The sequence below is a fragment of the Mustela lutreola genome, chromosome 7, assembly GCF_030435805.1.
Source record: "Mustela lutreola isolate mMusLut2 chromosome 7, mMusLut2.pri, whole genome shotgun sequence".
Taxonomy (NCBI): domain Eukaryota; kingdom Metazoa; phylum Chordata; class Mammalia; order Carnivora; family Mustelidae; genus Mustela; species Mustela lutreola.
In genome coordinates, this window is record NC_081296.1 from 107,115,774 (window position 1) to 107,140,945 (window position 25,172).

Genomic DNA, 25,172 nt, shown 5'->3' on the forward strand with positions numbered 1-25,172 from the left:
AAAACCAATAAGCACATTGGTTAGAGGCCAGAGGCTTCCAAGAGGCATGTAAACTTGAAGCATGTCCCAGTCACACAGTGATCAAATTGGCTATTTCCATGGTAGCAGTAAAGAATACAAAGTGGGTTCTTCCACTTACTAGGCTTTTGACACTGGAAAAATCATTTAACCCTTCCAAGTCTCAAGTTTCTCCCTCTGTAAACAGTGACAACTACAACAGTGACAAGGGCTATTGCAGGGACTAAAAGAGAAAATGTACATACCACTTACTGTACATACTTAGCACAGGTCTGGCACACAGTGAGTGTTCAAGTGTTACTTATTGTAATTATTCTCTGAAATTAACCTAACTTAAACTTGAAAGCAGGTAAAATAACCGGAGCCTCAGAAAGATGAATACAGAGCACCAAAAAAAGATTTAGGGGTCACTTATTCTCTACTACTAAGTTTAGGATCCTGGGAAATGAAGTAAACCTGGCTGGCTCCCTGTTATTTCATCTGTAAAAGAGATTATATAATCCACTGAAAGAACATCTGTGAAATGTCTACAAGACTCCCATCAAAGTCCTATACTAGTCACTGTCTTTTATTTTTTTCTACGTCTTTTACTTTATTTTTTTTTAATAATTTTTTATTTATTTTTCTACGTTTGTGTCTTTTGAAGAAGAAAAAAATGTTTGTTGAAACTCATGTCCATGTGTTTTCCCAGAGGAGAACTGGATTAATGAGTAAGAATGTTTCTATGTCCAAAACATCCTTTAGCAAAGTCAATGTGATTCGCAATTTAGAGTCATTATAATTTGTTGATTTGTTGATATATAAATAAAAATCACTCTGTGGACTTTCTAAATGAAAATGACACATACTTAAAGCAGTTTTCTTCATAGATGACATTCCAAATCTTCCAAGCATCCGGTCCCTTGTAACCCGTGTAGCGCTCGGGATTAAGGAGCAAATCTACATATTCAGCATCAGGAGACTGTATGTCTGTAAAATGAAATGTTTCATTCAATCTTTTTCTTCACTTACTTAAAAAACTAGTATAACAGACTATCCCACTGATTCTAAGGTACCACAAATGTAACAAGTGCATCCAGACTTTAAATACAATCTTTTACAAGAAAGAGGCGAGAAGGGGCGCCTCAGTGGCTCAGTGGATTAAAGCCTCTGCCTTCGGCTCAGGTCATGATCCCAGAGTCCTGGAATCCAGCCCCGCTTCGGGCTCTCTGCTTCCGCCCCCACCCTCCCTGCCTGACTCTCTGCAGACTTGTGATCTGTCAAATAAATAAATAAAATCTTTAAAAAAAAAAAAGAAAAGAAAAGAAAGAAAGAAAGATGAGAAAAGAGGATGGCACAGCCACATTAAATGTACTCACTGGTTGCAAAAGCATCCTGCTTTTAAAAATGGTAAATAGGAATGTGTGACTTTTAGAATCAAAGAAACACAGTGATTTGATTCTCATAAGCTGTCCAGATGAAAAATATACTATGCATTTCCCTTTCCCTCCACCTTAACCGCAAGCAGTTCATCAGCAACCGGGGAAGATGAAGATGTATTACTACGACACACTGTTTATTACCAAAAACTTCCTTCTTACAAGACCACCGTCTAGATCCACCACAAAGCTGTCCCAAAGGTACAATCCTAAACATGCAAAAAGTTATAAGCAGGAATATACTTGCATCGGCATTATTTATAGAAGGGAAAATATGAAGCAACCTAAATGTTCAACAGACCAGCACATGGGGCTCTGGAAGCAGACTGCCTGGGTGAGAATCCAGGCCCTACGTCTTATTCCATGTGGAACCTGGGGCAAATTACATATGTTCTCAATGCACTGGTGCCATCATTTATAAAGTGGAACTAATACTCAGCGTTACCATGAGACTTAAGTAAATTTATATGTGTAGAGTGCTTGGAACCATGGTAAGAGTTCAATACATATTAGCTAGTGGTATTATGACATATCTTACATTTTATAATCAACAAAACTCTTAAGTACAAAGGCTGTCTAATAAAATGAAATAATAAGTATTCTAGAAAAGTCCATTACAGATACCAATGAAAACCATACAAAAATTGGTTGAGATGTTGGTTACTCATATGTCCTATAAATTTGTATAATGTATTTTATCTTTGAAACAAAAAAAATGTCCCCTTGTTTTCCAGTTGCTTCGGGAAATTATTTAATATATAGTAATATCTTACTCATTTGTAAAGCTTAACAACATGAACCAACAAAAATGAAGTGGGTGGGGCACCCAGGTGGCTCAGTGGGTTAAGCCTCTGCCTTCAGCTCAGGTCATGATCTCAGGGTTCTGGGATCGAGCCCCGCATCAGGCTCTCTAATCGGCAGGGAGCCTGCTTCCCCGCTCTCTCTGTGCCTGCCTCTCTGCCTACTTGTGATCACTCTCTGTCAAATAAATAAATAAAATCTTTATTAAAAAAATGAAGTAGGCAAAAATGGCCTCAAATCAACTAAAGCAGATGACAAAAATCTGAGCACACAGGTGCTTTTAAGAAAGTCCATTAGGCTCTCAAAAGTACCTACTTCTTATTAACACACTGACAAAACAAAAATAAAGCTAAGCATGGTTATTTTTATCCCAATTGACAATACACTAGAGACATAAATTAGGGGAAATTTGGCTTCTAGAAGTAGCACAGTGATAGCATCTAGAAATAACTGAGAGTCCATGCGGAAGTGGCAATTAAAGTAACTAGAGAAAGTAGAAACAAAACTTAAAAACAGGGGCACTTGGCTAGTTCAGTCAGTAAAGCATGTGACTTTTGATCTTCAGGTTGTTAATTTAAGCCCCAAGTTGGGTATAGAGATTACTTAAAAAAAAAAAAACAAAAACAAGAACAAAAAAATAAAACAAAAAAAAAGTAGAACAACTTGTATGGGATCCTCTGGTTCAGGAACAGATATTTCTGTTCAACTCAACTCAAGTATCGCCACAATATAGCAAATTATAATAAATTCATAAAAAATAGCCCTCACTTTTAAAACATATAAATAATGCTCAGCACCTAGTATTTTAAGACAGAAAACAAGTTACCAAGAAATAATTAAATTTTTAATATTCTGCCTAATTAGATATAAGTATTAGTTGACTCATAATTTTACTTATAACAAATACTTCATCTTGAATCAACTTTTTAATAAAAAATAATTGTTACTGGGGCACCTGGCTGGCTCAGTCAGTCAAGCAGCTGCCTTTGGCTCCGGTCATGATTCCAGACTGGGATGGAGCCTCACATCAGGCTCCCTGCTCATGCTCAATGAGGAGTCTGCTTCTCCCTTTCCCTCTGCTCCTTCTCACCACTCGTGCTCTCTCTCTCACTTGCTCTAAGTAAATAAATAAAAAGTTTTTAAAAATTGTTACTACAGTCGTATTTCGCCAGATGACAAAAGCTCAAATTTCTAATTAAAACTCACAAAATATCTTCTGTTTTCTACCTACCATTTACATACATTATATCTTCCTTATAAAGCTATCCTCTTTTTAAATATTCACCTTAACAGAAGAAACAAATATGAATGGACAAGTGATTCATGGAACAGATTCTCAGTCCTTGCTGCACAAATCTAAGCAGGTAGTCTCAAAAGTACACTTTGGTAAATGAAGTTAAAGTATTACTGTTCTTTCTCTAACACTGCAGGCCTTAAAAAAAAATGTGCTGCATGTTAAGAGTTTAATTTTATCTCATAGTAATATTCAGGCCAAAGAATCCTTGTGGAAAAGAGACTGTAAAGTTAAAGGGCTGGGAGAGCATTTCTTTTTTAAAGATTTTATTTATTTAACAGACACAGAGAGAGAGAGTGAGAGAGGGAACACAAGCAAGGAGAGTGGGAGAGGGAGAAGCAGGCTTCCTACTACCCAGGGAGCAGGATGCCGGGCTCAATCCTAGGACCCTGGGGTCATGACCTCAGCCAAAGGCAGATGCTTAAGGACTGAGCCACCCAGGCACCTCTTGGTGCATTTTATCCCCCTTCTTCGCTAGTCTAAAACTTGGTGTAAGTCCAAAACTCCCTAGCCAACATCACTGGGGCCTATGTTTTGGGAATTCAGAACTTTTCAGATTTTAGAAAGGTATTAGAGTGTATGCAACATATACTGAATAATTATCCCAGGAGGGACTGGGGCAGCAACTTATAAACAAAAACAAAAATAGTCCTGTAGTGAAACGTGTGAATATTCATACTAAATGAGTCTGTGCTAAACTCAGGGGGGAAATATTCATTTTTTCAGAGTTTTCAGATTTTGGAATTAGGAATAGAGGATTATAAGTATTATTTGCCAAGGCATAATCCTGCTATGTTAAGGAAAACATGTGTTTCTCTTTTTTTTCCCAAAATGAAACCACAAAGTTAAAAATAAGTACTTTCTCTCTGTCTTCCTCTTTTTGGAGAATTGCAGGAACTGTCTCTCACTTGTAATTAAAATTATCTGTATCATTCTTTTTGCTAATTTTTTTAAGATCATTAATCTGCTTCAAAAGAGCCATGAAGGATACCAAAACTCAGGTGGATTTGATTTGTTTAGCCAACTAAAACGCTAACAATTCAACTTGGAAAAAGGAAGAATAGGAGAATCCATAAATCTGATTAAAGGGTTCTAATGCATCCTAGGGCTCCTGGATTTGAACAGTCCCAGAACTCTGGCTCAGCTTCCCATTGTCTCAGATGTAACTCATGGTTCATTCTTCTCTTTTCCAAAAGTAACACACACCATCATTAAGGAAAATATGTAATAACCCAAGGCCAGTACAACAGAAGCAAAGTTTTGCAATCTCAATCTATTTTGCAAAATGCCTGAGTATATTACAAAATCATATATATATATATATATATATATATATATATATATATATACACACACACACACTCAGGAGGTAAATTTTTTCCAGAAACTGGCAGTTTGTTTTTCTTTAACTGCAGTAAAATGTATGTAACGTAAAACTTACCATATTAACCATGTTTACAAGTAGAATCCAGTGACATTAATTATATTTACAACATTGTGCAACTGTCACCACTAGCTGTTTCCAAACTTTTCTAGGACCTCAAACAGAAACTCTAACCATTAAACAATAATGCCCCATTCTCCCCTTCTCCTAACCTCTGGTTACTCTGTCTCTATCACCTTACTTATTCTAGATATTTTATGTAAATGGAATCACACAATATCTGCTCTTTTGTGTCTGGCTTATTTCATTTAGCATAGTATTTTCAAGGTTTATCCATATTGCAGCACATATCAAAACTTTGTTTATGGCTAAATAATATTCCATTGTGTGTATTTATTATACTCTGCTTTTCTATTCATTTGTTGATGGATATTTGGGTCATTTCTACCTTCTGGCCATTGTGAAAAATGCTGCCACAAATATGGGGATACAAGTATGTGTTATCCTGTCTTCAGTTTTTTTATTTGGTACATATTTAGGAGCTGATTGTTAGGTCATACGGTAATTGTCTTTAGCTTTTTGACGAACTGCCTAACTTAACAAACTGAGTTCTAAAAGCTATTTTAAACAACAAATTTAAAATTAAACCCAATTTTAAACAAAATGCACACTATGAAAACTGTTATACCATCAGCTTCACAGAAGTTGTCTGAGGAATCATCATGCTTGGTCCACTGAAGAACAGCCTTCTGTGTTTCCTCACTTCAAATAAAGAAAACAGGTACTGTTACCCTTTTCTTAAAGTTACCATTTCACGAGAAAAAAAAAACTTCCAAAAAAAAGAAAAAAATCAAACCTCAGAGATTCATCCACCGCTCCAAGTCGTTCAGCTTGTTCACATTCTTCAATGAGGTTATTGGCTACCTCAGAATACTAAAAGGAAAAGGAGAATAAACAGATGTCCACTTATTGCATTTTAAAAGAATATCAAAATTATCTGAAGTTCCTTCATACCTAGCACAATTTCCTTGGCTTCAAAACTTAAAAAAAAATTAAGCCCTCACATCTACCCTGAAGCTTAAAAAACAAACAAACAAACATAAAAGGCTTTGCCCCTTGTTTTTGTCGGTGAACACATTTACTATATGGTCACAAAACAGAGAATGTAGTTCTGATAAGCCATTACCAAGCTGTTCGCTAAGAAAATCTCTAAGGTTTTAGGAACATTAGGCAAGGGATCATGAGGTAATGTCCCACTTTTTTTTTTTCTTTTTTCCTTAAAGTAGGCTCCATGCCCAGTGTGGAGCCCAACACAGGCTCTGAACTCATGATCCTGAGATCAAGGCCTGAGCAGAGATCAAGAGTCTGACACTTAACTGACTGAGCCATCCAGGCACCCTGGTGTCCCACTTTTTCAATGGCCTAATTGTAAGCATCAGTTTTCTCTTCCATAGATAAGTAGTTGGACCAGAAGATGTGTGTCTAGGTCAATCTCGTCTCCAAATGCCATCATTCTAAAAATGCCCTGGGGCACACCAAGTCTTACAAAAAGTATTCTGACATCTTTAGGTGCTTAAAATATATTCTTTAGGGCACCTGGGTGGCTCAGTGGGTTAAGACTCTGCTTTCTGCTCAGGTTGTGGTCTCAGGTTCCTGGGATTGAGCCCCGCATCTGGCTCTCTCTTGGCAGGGAGCCTGCTTCTCCTTCTTCCTCTGCCTGCCTCTCTGCCTACTTGTGATATCTCTCTCACTCTGTCAAATAAATAAATAAAATGGTTTAAAAAATAAACAACCACATTTCTTCTCAACATCTAAGCCTCACACATACACACACACACATTATTCTGATAGGCAGGTATTTGGCACAGAGGAAGTGAATGTAGATCATATGATTTCACACACACTGACCATCACCACCACAGAGCTGAAAGGTAACACTGGAAACAAAAGGCACAGACTCAATCACTCAACAAATATTTACTGAGTGTCCTTTTTGTTAGACTGACCATACTAATAATGACTGTCTAGCCTATGACACTTCTGAGGATAAAAGGGAACACTAAGATAACCGAAATGATACACTGTTTTGAAATACTTATTTACTGAATAACAGCTTTGTTTCATTACAATGGTTGACCTGTAAGACAGCTCATTTCCAACACTATTTTCAAAACTAAAATTCTCAGGGCGCCTGGGTGGCTCAGTGGTTTAAAGCATCTGTCTTCGCCTCAGGTCCCAGGGTCCTGGGATCGAGCCCCACATCAGCCTCTCTTCTCTGCAGGGAGCCTGCTTCCTCCTCTCTCTCTGCCTGTCTCTCTGCCTCCTTGTGATCTCTGTCAAATAAATAAATAAAATCTTTAAAAAAAAAAAACAAACTAAAATTCTTTCTACATAATTAACTATTAAAGGGATATGATACATTCAACCTACTCTCAAGAGGTCTGAAAATAAGAATATGGGGCGCCTGGGTGGCTCAGTGGGTTAAGCCGCTGCCTTCGGCTCAGGTCATGATCTCAGGGTCCTGGGATCGAGTCCCGAATCCGGCTCTCTGCTCAGCAGGGAGCCTGCTTCCCTCTCTCTCTCTCTGCCTGCCTCTCCGACTACTTGTGATTTCTCTCTGTCAAATAAATAAATAAAATCTTTAAAAAAAAAAAATGAAAATAAGAATATGTATATACAAAATAAGAATATGTATATATACATATGGAATATGTATATAGAAAAATGAGGCAAAATATTAAAAATTAGTGAATCTGTAGAGTACACACAGTGTCTTTATACTAATCTTGCAACTTTTCTATAAACAATTAGCTTAAACTAAAAAGTCAAAAATACATATCAAAAAATGAACAGAATTTGTTCAAAAAATGATATACCTATGTACATTAAAACAAAAAATTTTTAAAACCTTATCATTATAATTATCTGAATATTAAAACATAAGTTAAACAAAACATTCTTCAGGTTCTTTTTTTATTCTTTGTTTCTATTTAAAACTTTAATTGACTTTGTTAAGTCAATATCTTAATTTTTTATCATTGGCATTTTTCTGAAGAAAAATTTTTTTCAATTTATCATTTTTAATTTTTCATAATACTGCCCATAATCTCCTTCAAAGTTAATTTTTATGCCTAGTCAATTTGAAATCATCACTACCTTCAATTAACTCTTCCCTGCATTTATACTTTTTAATTGAGAAAAATATTCTAACAGGTAAATATGTGAAAATATTTTAAACCAAATTATTTCCACAAGGTCTATTTTTTTGCCTTCAAAGAATGTTTCTTCACTAAATATTTTAAGACAAAACCCATCAAATAATTTTTTATTATTTTAAATATTTTGCCAAATGTAGATGCTACAAAATTGTAATCCTTCTTATTTCATTTCATTTTAGATGAGAATATAAACGTATCCAATTAAAAACAAAAGTTTCGGGGCACCTGGGTGGCTCAGTGGGTTAAAGCCTCTGCCTTCGGCTCGGGTCATGATCTCAGGGTCCTGGATTGAGCCCGCACTGGGCTCTCTGCTCAGCAGGGAGCCTGCTTCCTCCTCTCTCTCTCTGCCTGCCTGCCTCTCTGTCTACTTGTGATCTCTGTCAAATAAATAAATAAAATTAAAAAAAAAAAAAACACAAGAGTTTCATCATGAAGAGACTCTTCCCACAAGAGGAGATACTCCAAAGCACAATTATAAAATTTCAGAATTAAACCTTAGAGCACCATCTGACCTTTCCCCACATTAGTATGTTTAATCCCTCCCTAGCTTTTATAGAAATAAATTTTGTTGTTTTTGTTTACAAGCTTTGTTATAATAACTGCAATTTGCTAAACCTTCAAAAGCTAAGAATTTTTCCTTTAAGCATTCCATTCATTGATACTTTGAATAATTGTCCACTGATTTTAAACATACAGCTACCAACATTTAGAGATCTCGTTTATTAAAAACTGGTTAATACCACTGAAGGACTCTTGGGTTGTTTTACAAAATAGTCTTCAAAGGCTCAAACATTTATTTTTTATTTTTTATTGTTTTTTAAAGATTTTATTTATTTATTTATTTGTTTGTTTGTTTATTTGAAAGACAGAGATCACAAGTAGGCAGAGAGGCAGGCGGAGAGAGAGTGGGGGAAACAGGCTCCCTGCAGAGCAGAGAGCCTGATGTGGGGCTCGATCCCAGGACCCTGAGATCATGACCCAAGCTGAAGGCAGAGGCTCAACCCACTGAGCCACCCAGGCTCCCAAAGGCTCAAACATTTATAAAATCTGATTGATGATGGACAGCAAAGAAAGTACCCCTGTCCATGCCAAAGTAATATTTTCTTCTGTATTAGCTTTACCTCAAAAATTTTATGGTCATTAAGTGTATATATAAATACAAAAACCTGTGTGTTTTGACAATTACAACTTCTATCTTAATTGGTAAAATATCACAGCATATTTGGATGCAATTATGAATTATGCATGTATCTTATTTTTTAAGATTTTATTTTTAGGTCATCTCTACACCCAATGTGGGGCTTGAACTCACAACCCTGAGATCAAGAGTCATATGTTCTAGGGGCGCTTGGGTGGCTCAGTGGGTTAAGCCTCTGCCTTCGGCTCAGGTCATGATGTCAGGGTCCTGGGATCGAGCCCCACACTGGGCTCTCTACTTGGCAGGGAGCCTGCTTCCCTGCTCTCTCTCTGCCTGCCTCTCTGCCTACTTGTGATCTCTGTCTGTTAAATAAATAAATAAAATCTTATTGACTGAGCCAGCCAGGTGCCCCTGAATTATGTGCATATCTTAATCAACTACAAATTCATTTCTGCTCCACAGATTTATTTAGTCAGAATTGTTTTTATCAGAATTTGTATATTATTACCACAAAACAAATTATTTTGTCCTCAGTTTTTAGCTTAAAATGAATTTATACTGGCATTAGATGTTTTCCCTCAACAGTATAAACTTTCGAAAGTTTTTATGATGTTGGCATCATTTAACTATGCTCAAAGTTCTGCTACTGGAGCCAACACATTTATAGCTATGACTTTACTCTTTGTACGTGAACAACAAAATACGGAATCAAAAAGGAGCAAAATTACTTTAGAATCTATGGTGGAAAAAGTGAACAGTGGTTGCCCCTGGGAGAAAAAGTAGAAATTGGGACAGGGTATCAAGCGACTTTCTAGGGTAATAGTAATGTTCCCTATTGTAATCGAAGCATAGATTACACAGGTACCTGCATTTAGCACAGGCACAGCTAAGTTGTGCGTCTCACTGTGTGTTAACTTTATAAAAAATACGTAGAAGCAAATATTGGACTCTGGTTAATGATATACTTCTAGTTGTATGTGTGTGTGTGTGTGTGTGTGTATCTAGTTGATGATACATTTAGGGCTATGCGTACTGATGCTTGCAATCTACTTTGAAATATATCCAGAAAATAACATTTTTTAATGGATAACTAGAAAGATAGACATATACATATGAGATAATGTAAGTTTACAAAATGTTAATGGTAGAATCCATTACTGGGATCATCTTAAAAGGCCATCGTCACTAACTTGAAGGAGCTCCTAGGAGCCAAAGACAGAACAACTCAAACATCAAAAGGAATCATAAGAAATGAGTACAACAGAATCTAACACATAAAATATGTCAAAATTCCTAAGTTCAAAATAACACCTAAAAATAAAAACTTTATTGTGCATCTTCAGAGGTGTTAGGGGACCAGACTCATAATTATTCTGAAAACTAGTAAAGAGAGGAAAAGAATGAAGCATTGATCCTGTCTGTCCTGTATAAACTGTATTTCAGGGCATCCAAATAGTTGACAAGAAAAGATCTTTATAGAATAATAACAGATAATAAGTATAGAAAGAACGATATAATTAGGGTATCAGCATTTTCAAAACCCTAATGAAAGAATGCAACTACGTAATAATCATCAAAGCTGCTACAACTTTCACAGAAAAAGCTAGTAGGGAACTTTATATCAGATGTATAATGAACCTAATGATCAATCTTATAAGAAAAAAAGAAAACCAGACATGACATGTCTTCTGATATGATGTAATAGGAAGTATACAGCAACTTACAATACATATCAGGAAATGAATCTGAAAAGCTGTAACACATAACTGTCAGTTTATAAAAAATAATGTGTTGAATGATGTAACAGGGATACAATCAACTAAAACACAATGTGAAAAATTCTTTTTTTTTTTTTTAAGATTTTATTTATTTATTTGACAGAGCGAGAGAACATAAGCAGGGGGAACAGCAGACGGAGACGGAGGAGCAGGCTCCCGGCTGAGCAGGAGCCTGATGTTGGGCTCGATCCCAGAACCCTGGGATCATGACCTGAGCTGAAGGCAGACATTTAACAACTGAGCCACCCAGGCACCCAGAATGTGGAAAATTCTATAGGATAAGGATTCATTTCCTCAACATATAAGTTTGCAAAGAAGAAAAAAGAAAAGGGAATGGAAATGGATTAAAAGAGACTGAAGAGACAGAAATATACCAGTAGTGCCAGAAACTAAGAAAGTATTGAAGAAAGAGAAAAACCACAATGATGAGAGTAGATCAAAGGGACACAGGAACAACTGAAACAGCTCCCAGTGGCCAAATTAGAATGATCTGAACAGGGTGCCTGGGTGGCTCAGTGGTTTAAGCCGCTGCCTTCGGCTCAGGTCATGATCCCGGAGTCCTGGGATCGAGTCCCACATCGGGTTCTCTGCTCAGCGGGGAGCCTGCTTCCTCCTCTCTCTCTCTGCCTGCCTCTCTGCCTACATGTAATCTCTCTGTCAAATAAATAAATAAATAATCTTTAAAAAAAAAAAAAAAAAAAAAAGAATGATCTGAACAGTAAAATGAAATCACAGTAAATTATAATTCTAAGTAGAAAATAAATATCCATAAAGACTTATCTGAGAATGACTTTAAAATAATTGGGAAAGTGGAGCACAAGGTACAGACGAAACAAAATTGACCACAGACTAATAATTGCTGAAGCTGGATGATGGGTTTTTTTCTTTAATTAGTAAGTACCTATACATACCTTATAGCTTGCAGATTTAATTCCATCAGGAACTTCATCCTGAAAAAGAAAAAAAAATGCTTTTATCAGAAATTTATTCTACCTTCTGAAAAAAATTTAAGTTTCTATACTTTATGAGATTATTTTTATTTTTTTAAAGTTTATTTTATTTATTTAAGTAATCTCTACCCCCGTCATGGTGCTCGAACTCATGATCGCAAGATCAAGAGTCACATGCTCTTCCAAATGAGTCAATCAGGAACCTTTATGAGATTATTTTTATTTTTTATTTTTTGAGATTATTTTTAAACTGAGAATAGTTAAGCAGTTTTTATGTCACTCTCCTTTTTTTAAGATTTTATTTATTTATTTAACAGAGAGAGAGAGCACAAGTAGGCAGAGCAGCAGGCAGAGGAAGAGGGAGAAGCAGGCTTCCTGCCAAGCAAGGAGCCCAATGTGGGGCTCAATCCCAGGACTCTGGGATCATGACCCGAACTAAAAGCAGATGCTTAACAACTAACTGAGCTACCCAGGTGTCCCTTTATATCACCTCTTTTTTTTTTTTTTTTTTTTTGGCAGACAGATATCAAGTAGGCAGAGAGGCAGGTGGGTTGGGGGATAAGGAGGCTCCCTTAGAGCCGGATGTGGGGTCAATCCCAGGACCCTGGAGATCATGACCTGAACCAAAGGCAGAGGCTTAACCCACTGAGCCACCCAGGTGCCCCCCCCTTTATATCACTTTTTGAAAGTACACAAAAACCCAACAAATTATCGTATAGGCTGCTGGTCATGTATTTTATTACATAACAGCATGGAAATGTAAAAACAGCCATTCCTTTTGACGCTCAAATTGTCCCACACTGGCAACCAGGGGCCCTACAAAGTGCTGACTTGACATCTGAATCCCTATTGATATGACCCTAGTAATCTTTAGCAACACCCTTTTTTTTCTGTTATGACAAGATACTCCAGGCTCACCATATATATATATATATATATATATATATATATATATATATATATATATATATTTTTTTTTTTTTTTTAAGATTTTATTTATTTATTTATTTATTTGAGAGATAGCATGAGTTGCAGGGAGGGGCAAAGGGAGAAGCAGATTCCCCATTGAGCAGGGAGCCAGAAGTGGGGCTCGATCCCAGACCTGGGATCATGATCTGACCTGAATGAAGATGCTTCCCCGACTGAGCCACCCAGGTGGCCCACCATGTATATTTCTTGTTCCAATCTTAGAATCAAGTATTTTTTAAGAAGCCCTAGTTCTTTTCAGAGGAGATTGGCACTGGTCTTTAGTCACATGTTGGCCACTTACCAACTATGGGACCTGTCTATCCTCAAAGTAATGCTGTGAATAGACATAATGATGCATGTACTCTGAAACCGCAGGGCCCTATTCCAGTGCTAAGTATATTTCTGAAATAGACTATACCTGCCAAAAGGGAAGGACCCACACAGAGACAATCACTTTATTATGTAACTTTCCAGATTTTGAACTAGCTCAACGTACAATTCTTTTCTTAAGACCAGATATTTAGATGGTCTCTAATTTTTTCATATCTTGCCAAATTCATAAACTAATTTTAACAGAATTGATACCTTTACAATATTTATTACTGCTTTATGGTCATCTTTGAACATCTGTCCAATTATTTTAGTAAGTCAAAATCTTGGTGAAATTGCTATACCAAAAGACATGTACCTTTTTTATTTTGTTGATACATTTGCTGAACTGATCTCCAAAAAGATTTAACCAGCAGAGTGCTCATTTCTTATTCACAGACTAACACTAGATTTTGTTACTCATTTTCACATTGGTCATTTAAGAATGGAGGGGAAAGAAGGTTGCTTTGACCCATTGTAAAGGTAATAAATAATTGGACTGTCAGTTTATAGAGAGATTCCAGGTTGCAAGTTCAAGCCCCACATTGGGTGTAGAGATTACTTGAAAGAAAACGTTTAGGGATGCCTGAATTTCTCAGTCAGTTAAGCACATATGACTCAGCTCAGCTCAGGTCTTGATTTCAGGGTCACGAATTCAAGCCCCGAAAAAAAAAATTTTTTTTAATTGCTTAAAAAAAAAAAAAGATGAGGGGCGCCTGGGTAACTCACTCAGTTAAGCATCTGCCTACGGCTCTGGTCATGATCTCAGGGTTCTGGGATCAAGCCCTGCATCGTGCTCCCTGCTCAGCTCAGCAGAGAATCTGCTTCTCCTTCTCCCTCTTCCCTTATTCCCTGCTTGTGCACACTCTCTCTCTCTCTTTCTCTCTCTCTTGCTTGCTCTCTCTCTCTCAAATAAATAAAATCTTAAAAGAAAAGAAACATTTTTTTTAAAAAAGATGAGATCCAAATTTTCAATACCTGTAAAACCACTTGCCTGTTTGTTTGTTTTTTTAAGATTTTATTTATTTATTTGACAGACAGAGATCACAAGTAGGCAGAGAAGCAGGCAGAGAGAAGGAGGAAGCAGGCTCCCTGCCAAGCAGAGCCCAATGCGGGGCTCGATCCTAGGACCCTGAGATCATGACCCTAGCCAAAGGCGGAGGCTTCAACCCACTGAGCCACCCAGGAGCCCCCCACTGTTTTGACCAATGTTAATAATGGCCCATTTAATGCATAAGTGCAATTAAATGCCTTTATTAAGTATGTACCATATTTTCAGCATTTTTTTTTAAGATTTTATTCATTCACTTGACAGAGAGAGACACAGTAAGAGAGGGAACACAAATCAGGAGAGTTAGAGAGGGAGAAGCAGGCTCCCTGATAAACAGGGAACCTGATGCAGGGCTCGATCCCCAGACTCTGGGATCATGACCTGAGCCAAAGACAGATGCTCAGTGTCTGAGCTACCCAGCCACTCTTATTTTCATCTATTTAATATGTCATACATAAGTTATTGGTAAACTTGAATTTCCCCAGCTAATGTTTCTGATTACTAAATATAAATGCCAGAACTCAGGAAATAAAATGAAACATTTAAACTGATGACATCACTTTAATGATATTTTCATAATAGAGGTTGTTTCACAAGCTAATTCTTGAATTTTCAAAAAGTTTGTCTGTAAAGATGAGTATAACTAAACACCTGATTCTCAGGTATCTAATGACAAAATGCCCATAAATAAAATTTTTATATTTTCTTTAATTCCATACGCTAGATAGGTCTATATAGCAATATTTACACTTATAAAAATAAACCACTCAATAGTGAGCCTGACAATTCACAGACCTGTACCCCTGGGGCAAATAATACATTTTATGTTAATGAAAAAATTAAATAAAAAAAAGAAATACAGCAACAGAATATTAAAAAATAAAATAAACCACTCAAAATTATAGCACCACTTCATACCCCTTAGGATGGCTATTATCCAGAAAACAGAAAAGAGTGAGTGTTGGTGAGGATACAGAGAATTTGGAAACATTGTACACTGCTGGTGGGAATGTAAAATGATGCAACTACTGTGAAGACAGTATGATGTTCCCCCTCAAAATTAAAGCGAGAACTACCATATGATACAGTAATTCTAATTCTAGGTGTATACCCCAAAGAACGGAAATTAGGGACGCAAGCATATACTTCTGCACCCATATCCAGAGCAGCATTATGCACAATGGCCAAAAGATGGGAATAACCCAAAACCCAAGCAATGGGAGAATGGATAAATGAAAAGCAGATACACATACAATGCAATATTCCTCAGCCTTAAAATGAAATAAAATTCAAATATATGTTCCTATGGATAAACGTTGAAATCATGTTAAGTGAAACAGGCCAGACACAAAAGGACAAATTTTGTAATAATCCCCCTTATACGAGGTACCCAGAATAATCAAATTCATAGAGACAGAAAGCAGAATAGTGGTTGCCAAGGGTAAGAGAGAGGGTGGAATAGGGAGTTACTGTTTAATCAACGTGTGGTTTCAGTTTGTGATCAGGAAGAAGTTCTCTAACTGGATGGTGACTGTACTTAATGAACTTAATGAACGTGACTGTACTTAATGCCAATAAACTGTACACTTAAAAATGGTTAAAATGGTAAATTTTCTGTTATGCATATTTTATCATAATAAAGAAGAAAAATAGAAATATATGCTTTAAAGGGAAAAAAGGCTTTGTTGAAAGTGTAAAATTCTGTTTTCAGAGTAAAATGCTTTAAATTTTAATGTTCTGAGAATTCTTTTTATTTATTTATTTTTCTATTTATTTGTCAGAGAGAGAAAGAGAGCACAATCAGGAGGAGCAGTGGACAGAAGGAGAAGAGATAGGTAGAAGGAGAAGCAGGTTCCCTGCTGAGCAAGGAGCCCAATATGGGACTCGATCCCAGGACCCCAGATCATGATCCAAGCCAAAGGCAGACACCCAATCAACTGAGCCACTCAGGCCTCCCTGCTCTGAGAATTCTTAAGCAAAACCAGGTGTTCTGTCCAACCCCTCCCCATCCAAAGGAAACAATACACCCATGAAAAAAGGGATATTGTTTATACTTCAATTTCATTATACTATAAACACAACTTTGGGTAAGATGTAAGAAAAACAAACATCAAGCCAAAAGAACTACTAATCTCACTAGTAAATCAAAGGATTATATTTATCACAAAATTTAATTCTATTATTATGAAAGCAAAATAATTCAAAATAGGTTTTATCATTAGTAAGTTTAGGTTTTGGGTTTTGTGGGGTTTTTTGTTTTTCAAGATTTTATTTATTAGAGAGAGAGCAAAGCATATGCAGGGGGAGCAGCAGACAGAGGGAGAGAGAGAAGCAGGCTCCCTGCTGAGCAAGGAAGCCCAATATGAGACTCAATCCTAGGATCCCGGGATCATGACCTGAGCCAAAGGCAGATGCTTAACCCACTGAGCCACCCAGATGCCCCTTGGTTTTTGTTTTTTCTTTTTTAAGACTGATTTATTTATTTGATGGGGGAGGGAGTTAAGGTAGAAGTAGAGAGAAAATCTCCAGTAGATCCCCTGCTGAGCATGGAGCCTGACACAGGGCTGATCCCAGGATCCTGAGATCATGACTGAGCAAAAACCAAGAGTTTTGATGCTTAATCGACTGAGCCACCCAGGCACCCAAGTTTAGGTTTCTAATCTATAAATATTAAACAACATTATTTTTAACCTAAGGACTGAAATGTTATTTTAGTTGCATTGCGCCCTTTTTAAAAATTGCAATTATTTGACAAACGATGTAACAGGTTTTAAAATATATGTATGGTTCTTACCGACTGACAAGGCTTGACAGCACAGTCTCTTCGCCCACACTGGTTGATATCATTCCAGAAAGGACATGGCCTCTTCAGGTTTACCTATAGGATAACAGAAAAGGTTATAAAAATAAGAACCGTGATATTATTATTGACAAGCATTGAATTAAGATGCTAGAACCTGGTCACGCTATTAGCTTCAGTTTTTCTTTTTCTTCTAGGTCCCCGTTGCCAAGTTCCAGCGATTATATCAATGTGTAACTTGGGTAAGCAAATTGGTAGATTTGATTAGAAAGATAGACCACTACTACACAAACCCTGAACAGACGGTGACTAGGAGCCAAAGTAGCTCATACCATCACCACTCAAATGGTACTGTTTTTTAAGCAAGTACCAGGCCTTTGTGAACTCAGATGAGGACTACATACTCCAATGATCAGATTTTCTAAACTCTTTCTGTAGATATCTCAAGTGACTAGTTAAAATAATACAGGTCAGAATAAAGTCATGCTTCTCAAAAAAAAATCTAATGATTTTAATTAAGTGGAGTCAATAGAGTATTTTAGAAAAGTACGAATTAGCAATTTTGGTAACAGTGTAATAGTTTCTGTTCTGACTTCAATTTAACCAACAAGTTTCTAACTCCAGAGTGCAAAACTGAGTTGTTGAAATTAAAAGTATCCAATGGATGGTTTCAGAACCACATTGTTCACTCTTGTGAACTGAATTTTAAATAATGGCCACAATTTTGAAGTTCAGAAATTCCTAAGAAAATACAGCTATATATTTAAACTCTAAGTATTCTTGTACAAAAAAAATAAAAATAAAAATACCTTGTAATATCTAAAGTAGTCACTTTCAAGAAGTTTTTGTAGTCTCGGGAAAAGCCTGTAGTTATTAAATTTATCGATGGTTTCAACATCACAGGTACAATCATCCAAGTAACCACTAACCTGTTACAAAGAAAATGAAATAATACATAAAAATACTTTAAGTATAACAGGGTTCTTTTTCCTCACAGGCTGTGATTCAGACAACTCTTATCATCCCTCCTCCTCCTAATTGTCAGAGATGGGGTATGACAGTAATTTAATGATGCTATTGCTCTTACAAAACAATAATGCAGATTTTTACCTGAGTGATGACATTTGGGTGATGACAGATAACACATCAGAGGATGACAGCAATATCTGAGAGCTAAGATTTTATACCAATTTACCTAGTCTCATTTGTTTTGGACTTGTTTTGGACTAATTTGGGTACTAGAAATCTCATCTACATATTTTGTTACTGCAATAACTACTTTCATTTCATATGCAAATTTGTCCTTGTTTCCTGCTAAAAATTCTCTGAGTATATAATCTTCAATTCCTAATTTGGGGTAGTAACAAAACAAAAGTGCTTCTAACCTAGATGATTTGACTTTTCACACCTCTTTCTTTCAAGCATTAAAAGCAAAACTTCTAAGGACATAAAATAGCTACTGTTTTCCCCCTTAGATATAAATTATTACATAAAGAAATAACAGGTAGTAAGACTGCAAAGGTCAAAGTGACACATGCCAAGTAGAGACATTAGGTCACAAAAAGAAACAAGCACAAACACACACACACACACACACACACGAACAAGAGAAAGGGTCTGAAACTTATTTTTCCCCCTAATTCAGTTCTTTTAAATGTGTCCACTTTTTCTTTATTAAAGATTTTATTTGGGACGCCTGGGTGGCTCAGTTGGTTAAGCGATTGCCTTCGGCTTGGGTCATGATCCCAGCGTCCTGGGATCGAGTCCCCCGTCGGGCTCCTTGCTTAGCGGGGAGCCTGCTTCTCCTTCTGCCTCTGCCTGCCTCTCTGTCTGCCTGTGCTCACTCTCTCTGACAAATAAATAAATAAAATCTTTACCCAAAAAAAAAAAAAAAAAAAAGATTTTATTTATTTATTTGTTTATTTGTTTATTTATTTATTTATTTTAGAGAGAGAACACAGAGGGAGAGGGAAAAGCAGACTCCCCACTGAGCAGAGAGCCCAATGTGGGACTCCATCCCAGTACCCTAAGATCATGACCTGAGCTGAAGGCAGACACTTAAACAATAGAGCCACCGAGGTGCCCCTTAAGTAATTCATTTTTAAGGTAAAAATCTATCTTTGAAATTCAAGTTCAAGCTACCCTCAGGGTCCCACTCAATCCCTACTGGCTTATCTGCCCCTCCTATGTGTATCCAGGACACTTCACATACTCACTATATACAAATTACCTCGCTATATTGGACTTACATATTTCACTTCCTCCCCATAGAGTTTAAACTCCTTGAAAGCAAAATCATGTTTTGTATTCCCAGTCCTTAGCACTGTACTTCTAGAAAGCATACAGAGGATGCTCAATATTTATCTGTGGAGTGGATGTATGAATGAATGTTTTGGTGAATATTGTCCACTCTCACTCTCATTCACTGAACACCGGCCCCACAATCTAATTAGGACTATGTACTATCATGTCACCTACGGTAGGTAGCTCAGTGCTACCTATGGTATTCAGTGCTCCAGACCACATAAGCCTGAGTGGCAGGAATGCACTCAGAACAAGGAAGGCAAGCGCAGAGGTAAATAACCTACTGCAAGCAACATCTTATCAATCTATACCTTAACCACAAAGGAAGCTAGAAGAAGCCCCAAACCATAAAGGAATGCAAGATGCATTCAGAGCAGAAATGGCTTATAGCCCGGAGACCTCAAAGAGGGAAGACAGGACAATGGTAGATTTAAAAATCCTCTGGCCTTTACCTTAGAAATTGAGTAGGAGGCATTTCCAACTACTACAAAAGGTAGCAGGGCAGCTAAGGAGGTAGAGCAAGGGTGGGGAAGTTTCCATAGATGGAGAGGCCCCAGCAAAAGAGAGACAGGAAGATACTCAGAAATTCAAGCCATGTGACTGTTCAGAGAAGCCTCCCAACAGGCAAAACCCAATCCCTTCAAAGAAGTCCAGCAGGTGTGATGCCAGGCCCAGTTCTACAAACTAGAGAACCAGGCATGTTACCAGAATAGAGTATCTGGGAAAGACAAAGGAAGAAATCCAGTGAACAGAATCTTGGAAACAAAGCAATGTCCTAGTACCTAAACTAAGACCCGAAGTTGGGTGCTGACTTGGAACAAGGATGACCTGACATTGATGCAGCTCTGGGATGTGCAAAGGCTACTTAAATAATGGCCACACTATCTCCTAAACTCCAAGGGAATTCTGACCTGACCCTACCATAGGAACCTAAATGTGTTTAATGCCCCCTCCCCAGCTCCCTGCCACACACACAGAAAAAGTGACTGATGCATGCTAAAATGTGAGATTTGCTGCTCTAGGCCTCAGGTGGCAATCAGCTTTGAGTAGGGAACCAGATTAACAGGTCACAAGTAGAAAGCCCTTGCTGAGGTATGGCAGATATAAGGACTAGGGTAGACCTGACATAACATCACCCAGTTTAAAGTCCTAGCCTCTAAAGAGCTGAAAAGCGTTTGAGGGCCTTTGACGGCAACCTCCCAAGCACACAGCAATGCCCTCCTACACACTCTGAAGGAGGCAGTGTGTGACAATGGATAGCACGAAGGCCAAGGGGTCAGGCCTTCTTGGGGTTGAATCCCATCTCTGTTACTTATTAGTTACTGATCTTACCCAAGTTTTTTTTTTTTTAACCTCTCTAAGCCTCAGTTTGCTCTCTCAACACAAAATGGCAATACTAATAGTTCCCTTCTGTAAGAGTTAATATCAAGATGAAATTACAAAATAAATGGCCAGTAAGTGTTAGTATTATCACCCTACTGCTGCCTAAATCCTTCTAGGGAAAGGGATGTTACTATTCCCCAAAGCAACCCACAATTTTTTTTTTTTGAAAGAGAGAGAGAGAGAACACGCATGCATTCTAACCCATGAGTCCAGGGTGGTGGGCTGGCGGGGGGCAGAGGGGTGGCACAAAGGGAGAGAGAATCTTAAGCAGGCTCTAAGCCTGGTGCAGAGCCTGATGTGGGGCTTGATCCTACGACCCTGAGATCATGACAAAAGCTGAAATCAAGAGTCAGACACCTAACCAACTAAGCGACCCAGGCACCCCTACATTTTTTTTTAATAAGAAAAAAAAAAAGGGCCCAGTTTGCAGCTAAAATTTTCCCAAAATTTTACATCTGTAGCCCCAATGGAACATAGAACTGGATAGTCAACAGTTGGAGGTAGTCTCAAACAGTTTCTCCACAGACTGACTGGTTTGGACCAAATACCAAATACAAAAGGCAAGCGAAAAGAAAATAACACGGGCCTGCTTGTTCTCTATTTTCTTTGTTCACTATTTAATTTACAATGAAAGGAAAAACAAAAAACACTTTCTAAATAGTCTCCTTATGAGCAAACAACTTCTAGTCCTACCACAGACTATCATTTTTTTCCAAAGCACTGTGAAAATATATTCTTCATACTTGTATGAAATATGAAATACCTTTCAAAAGTGTTCAAAGTGGGGACACCTGGGTGGCTCAGTTGGTTAAGCACCCAACTCTTGATTTCAGTTCAGGTCATGATCTCAGGGTCCTGAGATCAAGCTCCACATCAGGCTCTGCACTCAGCTGGGAGTCTGCTTGAAGATTCTCACTCTCCCTCTCTCTCTGCCCCTCCCCTGCCTGCACATTTGCAAGTTCTCTCTCTCTGTCAAATAAATCGTTTTTTTTTTTTTAAGTGTTCAAAGTGTTCTTTTTTTTTTTTTTTTTTGCAGAAACTTTTAGTTGTATTTAATTTTATAGTGGTTTGTGACCATCAAAAAGAACATGAAAACTATTTATTGGAACAGTTGACTGAGACACCTCTGTTAATGAAAGCACGGAAACACCAAACATTCTATACTCAGTAGTTGGCACCATTCTAAGAACATGGAAAGCTACAAGCTATTTCTGCCTTGAAGCCTTAGTCTTTAGAACTTTAAATTGTTGTTGTGACCCAAAGTGTAGCAACCAATGTGAAACGTGCTTTCCTCCACATTCTTTGTTCAAAGAGTAAGTACTCACAGTCAGTGGACATCTCTGCAGGATAACCTGTTTCAAAGAGTCCTCTGACTAAGTTTTAATCCCAGGAATATTTCCACCTACCAGGCAACATATTATGGAGTATCTCTTCCATGGCCCAGCCACTCTAACAAATAAAAACTGTTTTTTAAATTGACCTGAACAGGGCGGGTGGCTCAGAGCCTGGGTGGCTCTGTTGGTTAAATGCCTGATTCTTGATTTCAGCTCAGGTCATTATCTCACAGGCTTGGGATTGAGCCTTAAGTTAGGCTCTGCGCTTAGTGAGGAATCTGCTTGAGATTCTCTCTCTCCCTCTTCTTCCCCTCCTGCCCTTTCCCCTCCTTCTCACTTGTGCTCGCTCTCGCTCTCTCTCTCAAATAAATAAATAAAATATTAAATAAATAAAAGAGATCTAAACAAGCCACTGGACAGGTAAATCTGCCAAAATACATGTATGAAGAGTGCATCTACAATGCACTCCAAACAAAAATGATTGATTTTAAAATAGACATTTTGAATTATCTGACCTACTTTCCTTTCATTAGCCTGATATTTACTGCACTGAAGTAAGTGGATCTGAGTGTTATCAGCACTAGCCATATTAAGATTAATAAAACATTCTGACTACATGGGAGTTTACAGACTTGTTTCTAATGAATTTAAATGAAAAACCTGTCCATACTGCCTGCATATCTAGGCTTCAATATTTCTCCTGGGGTTATTTCTATAAAATGCATCCTGGGATTCCAAGAACTGGAACTAAAGTTCTGTTACATTCCTTCTCTCTAATGGTACATAATGGGGAAAAGGAAATTTGAAACCCTGTCAAAAGCAAAACAAAAAACAGAAAAGAAAACAAGAAAGTCTGAAGAGTCTCCATTTACTTCAAGCCCATACTATTACAACAAAAAAGTACAATTATTTTTGTGGTTGAAAGAAAGGGAAGGTCATGATCATAGGGTTCTTTATACAAACCACACTGACCTACACACCAAGTGTACATTTTTAAAAATTTTTAAGTAGAATGATTTAAAAAATGGGGCACTATATTTAAGGAAGACTTGTAAGTCCCAGGCAATTTATCACTTATTTGCAGCAACTAACACTGAAGCATCGTTACCGAAATAATTGACAACATACAGTGGAAATGGTTTTACTAAGACCTGATGTCAACAGACATATGCAGTAATTGACTAACTTTAAAGATTGATTTGGAGCCATCAACCCATCTGAAAGATCAATTCCAGAAAAACATGCAAATGGCTCGCTAAGCAGAGTAACTGAAAGAATCTACTCCTGCTAGCACAGTGCTCACATCCTGTTTTGTAACTTCCCTAATATTCGCTGAGTACCAACTATGTACCAGGCTCAGTACCCTGGAGTATCAAGAAATAAACTAAATTTTAAAATTTTTTGTTTAGGGGCACCTGGGTGGTTCAGTGGGTTAAAGCCTCTGCCTTTGGCTCAGATCATGAACCCAGGGTCATGGGATTGAGCCCCGCATCGCATCAGGTTCTCTGCTTAGCAGGGAGCCTGCTTCCCTTCCTCTCTCTGTGTGCCTCTCTGCCTACCTGTGATCTCTGTCTACCAAATAAATAAATAAAATCTTTTAAAAAAATAAAATTTTGGGGGCGCCTGAGTGGCTCAGTGGATTAAGCTGCTGGCTTCGGCTCAGGTCATGATCTCAGTGTCCTGGGACCTCTGCTCAGCGGGGAGCCTGCTTCCCGCTCTGTTTCTGCCTGCCTCTCTGCCTACTTGTGATCTCTCTCTCTGTCAAATAAAATAAATAAAATCTTTTAAAAAAATAAAATAAAAATTTTAGTTTATTTCTTGATTTCTCAAAACTTATTCACAACTGGCCTCAATAAAATGCTTACTGAATTTAATCTGTTTATTTGTAGAGCTTTGTACATTTTACTTCAATCACTTTGTAAGGCCAAATAACTACATGCTACTTTGGCTCCATTTAAAGTGGTATTCTGTTAACTGAACCCCTATTACCAAGCACCCATGTGACGAGGGGTGATGATGTGGTAATTCAAGGCACAAGCCGATAAGAGAGAGATTGGCAGTAGGAAGGGAGAGGACTATTAACAAAGCAGACTCCACAGAACTTTGCTGCTAATTTGGTATTGCAAAGAGAGTAAGAGATTTTAACTTTTTGTTCTAAACGTTAAGTCAAAAGTTAGTCTTTAATTTAGTGTCTAGCATTATTTACTAACTTTTTAAAAAGATTTTCTTTTTTAAGTAATCTCTGCACCCAACATAGGGTTCGAACTTACATCCCCAAGATCAAGAGTATCATCCCCTACTGCCTGAGCCAACCAGGTGTTCCTACTAACTTGCTTTTTTAAGATGTTTAAGATCTGGGCATCCCGGGGTCCTGGGGTGGACCCCCAAATTGCAGGGAGCCTGCTTCTCCCTTTCCCTCTGGCACTCCCCCTCCTTGTGCTCTTACTCTGTCCAAAAAATAAATAAAATCTTTAAAATAAAGTGCTTAGGATCTCTGCCTCTGCCTCTACCCAAGCTCTAAAGGACTTTATTCATTAAATTCTAAGTTCTTAAGGGCAAGGATCACACCATAGTTATTTCTGTATTCCAAACACTCAGGTCATTGTACACAGTGTTTATAAATGTTTATTGAATGAATAATTTCCACCATTCATCTCCTCTAATCTTTTCTTCCACCATTCTTTTATGTGTGTCTCTCTCGTTTCTGTACATGTCTATATCTATATGCTTGTCTCCAATTTTCTCTTCATGTCTATTCTTCATTTGTCCCTTCTCCTCCTTACCCTCATCTCTTCTGTTACTAACCATAACAGAACTAAAATGTATTTTTGTTTCAACCTATTGAATCAAAACTGATGGTATCTGTTCTTAAACTGATTAAATAGACCATTTTATATTTTTCTTAAAAGTGTTTTTTAGGGGACCTGGGTGGCTCAGTTGGTTAAGCAACTTCCTTTGTCTCA

The 25,172-nt window shown here is 37.5% G+C and overlaps 1 protein-coding gene across 1 annotated transcript in view; it reads right to left on the reverse strand.

The window, feature by feature from the left end:
- The window catches only part of ERO1A (endoplasmic reticulum oxidoreductase 1 alpha), a 46,519-nt gene that overhangs the window by 18,825 nt on the left and 2,522 nt on the right, over positions 1–25,172 (reverse strand). Inside the window, exons 2-7 of the mRNA XM_059182106.1 lie at positions 17,998–18,117; positions 17,183–17,266; positions 11,961–11,999; positions 5,772–5,848; positions 5,604–5,677; positions 867–987 (exon numbers count right to left, since the gene is read on the reverse strand). Coding sequence (XP_059038089.1) covers positions 867–987; positions 5,604–5,677; positions 5,772–5,848; positions 11,961–11,999; positions 17,183–17,266; positions 17,998–18,117 — 515 coding nt within the window. The remainder of the gene's footprint in view (positions 1–866; positions 988–5,603; positions 5,678–5,771; positions 5,849–11,960; positions 12,000–17,182; positions 17,267–17,997; positions 18,118–25,172) is intronic.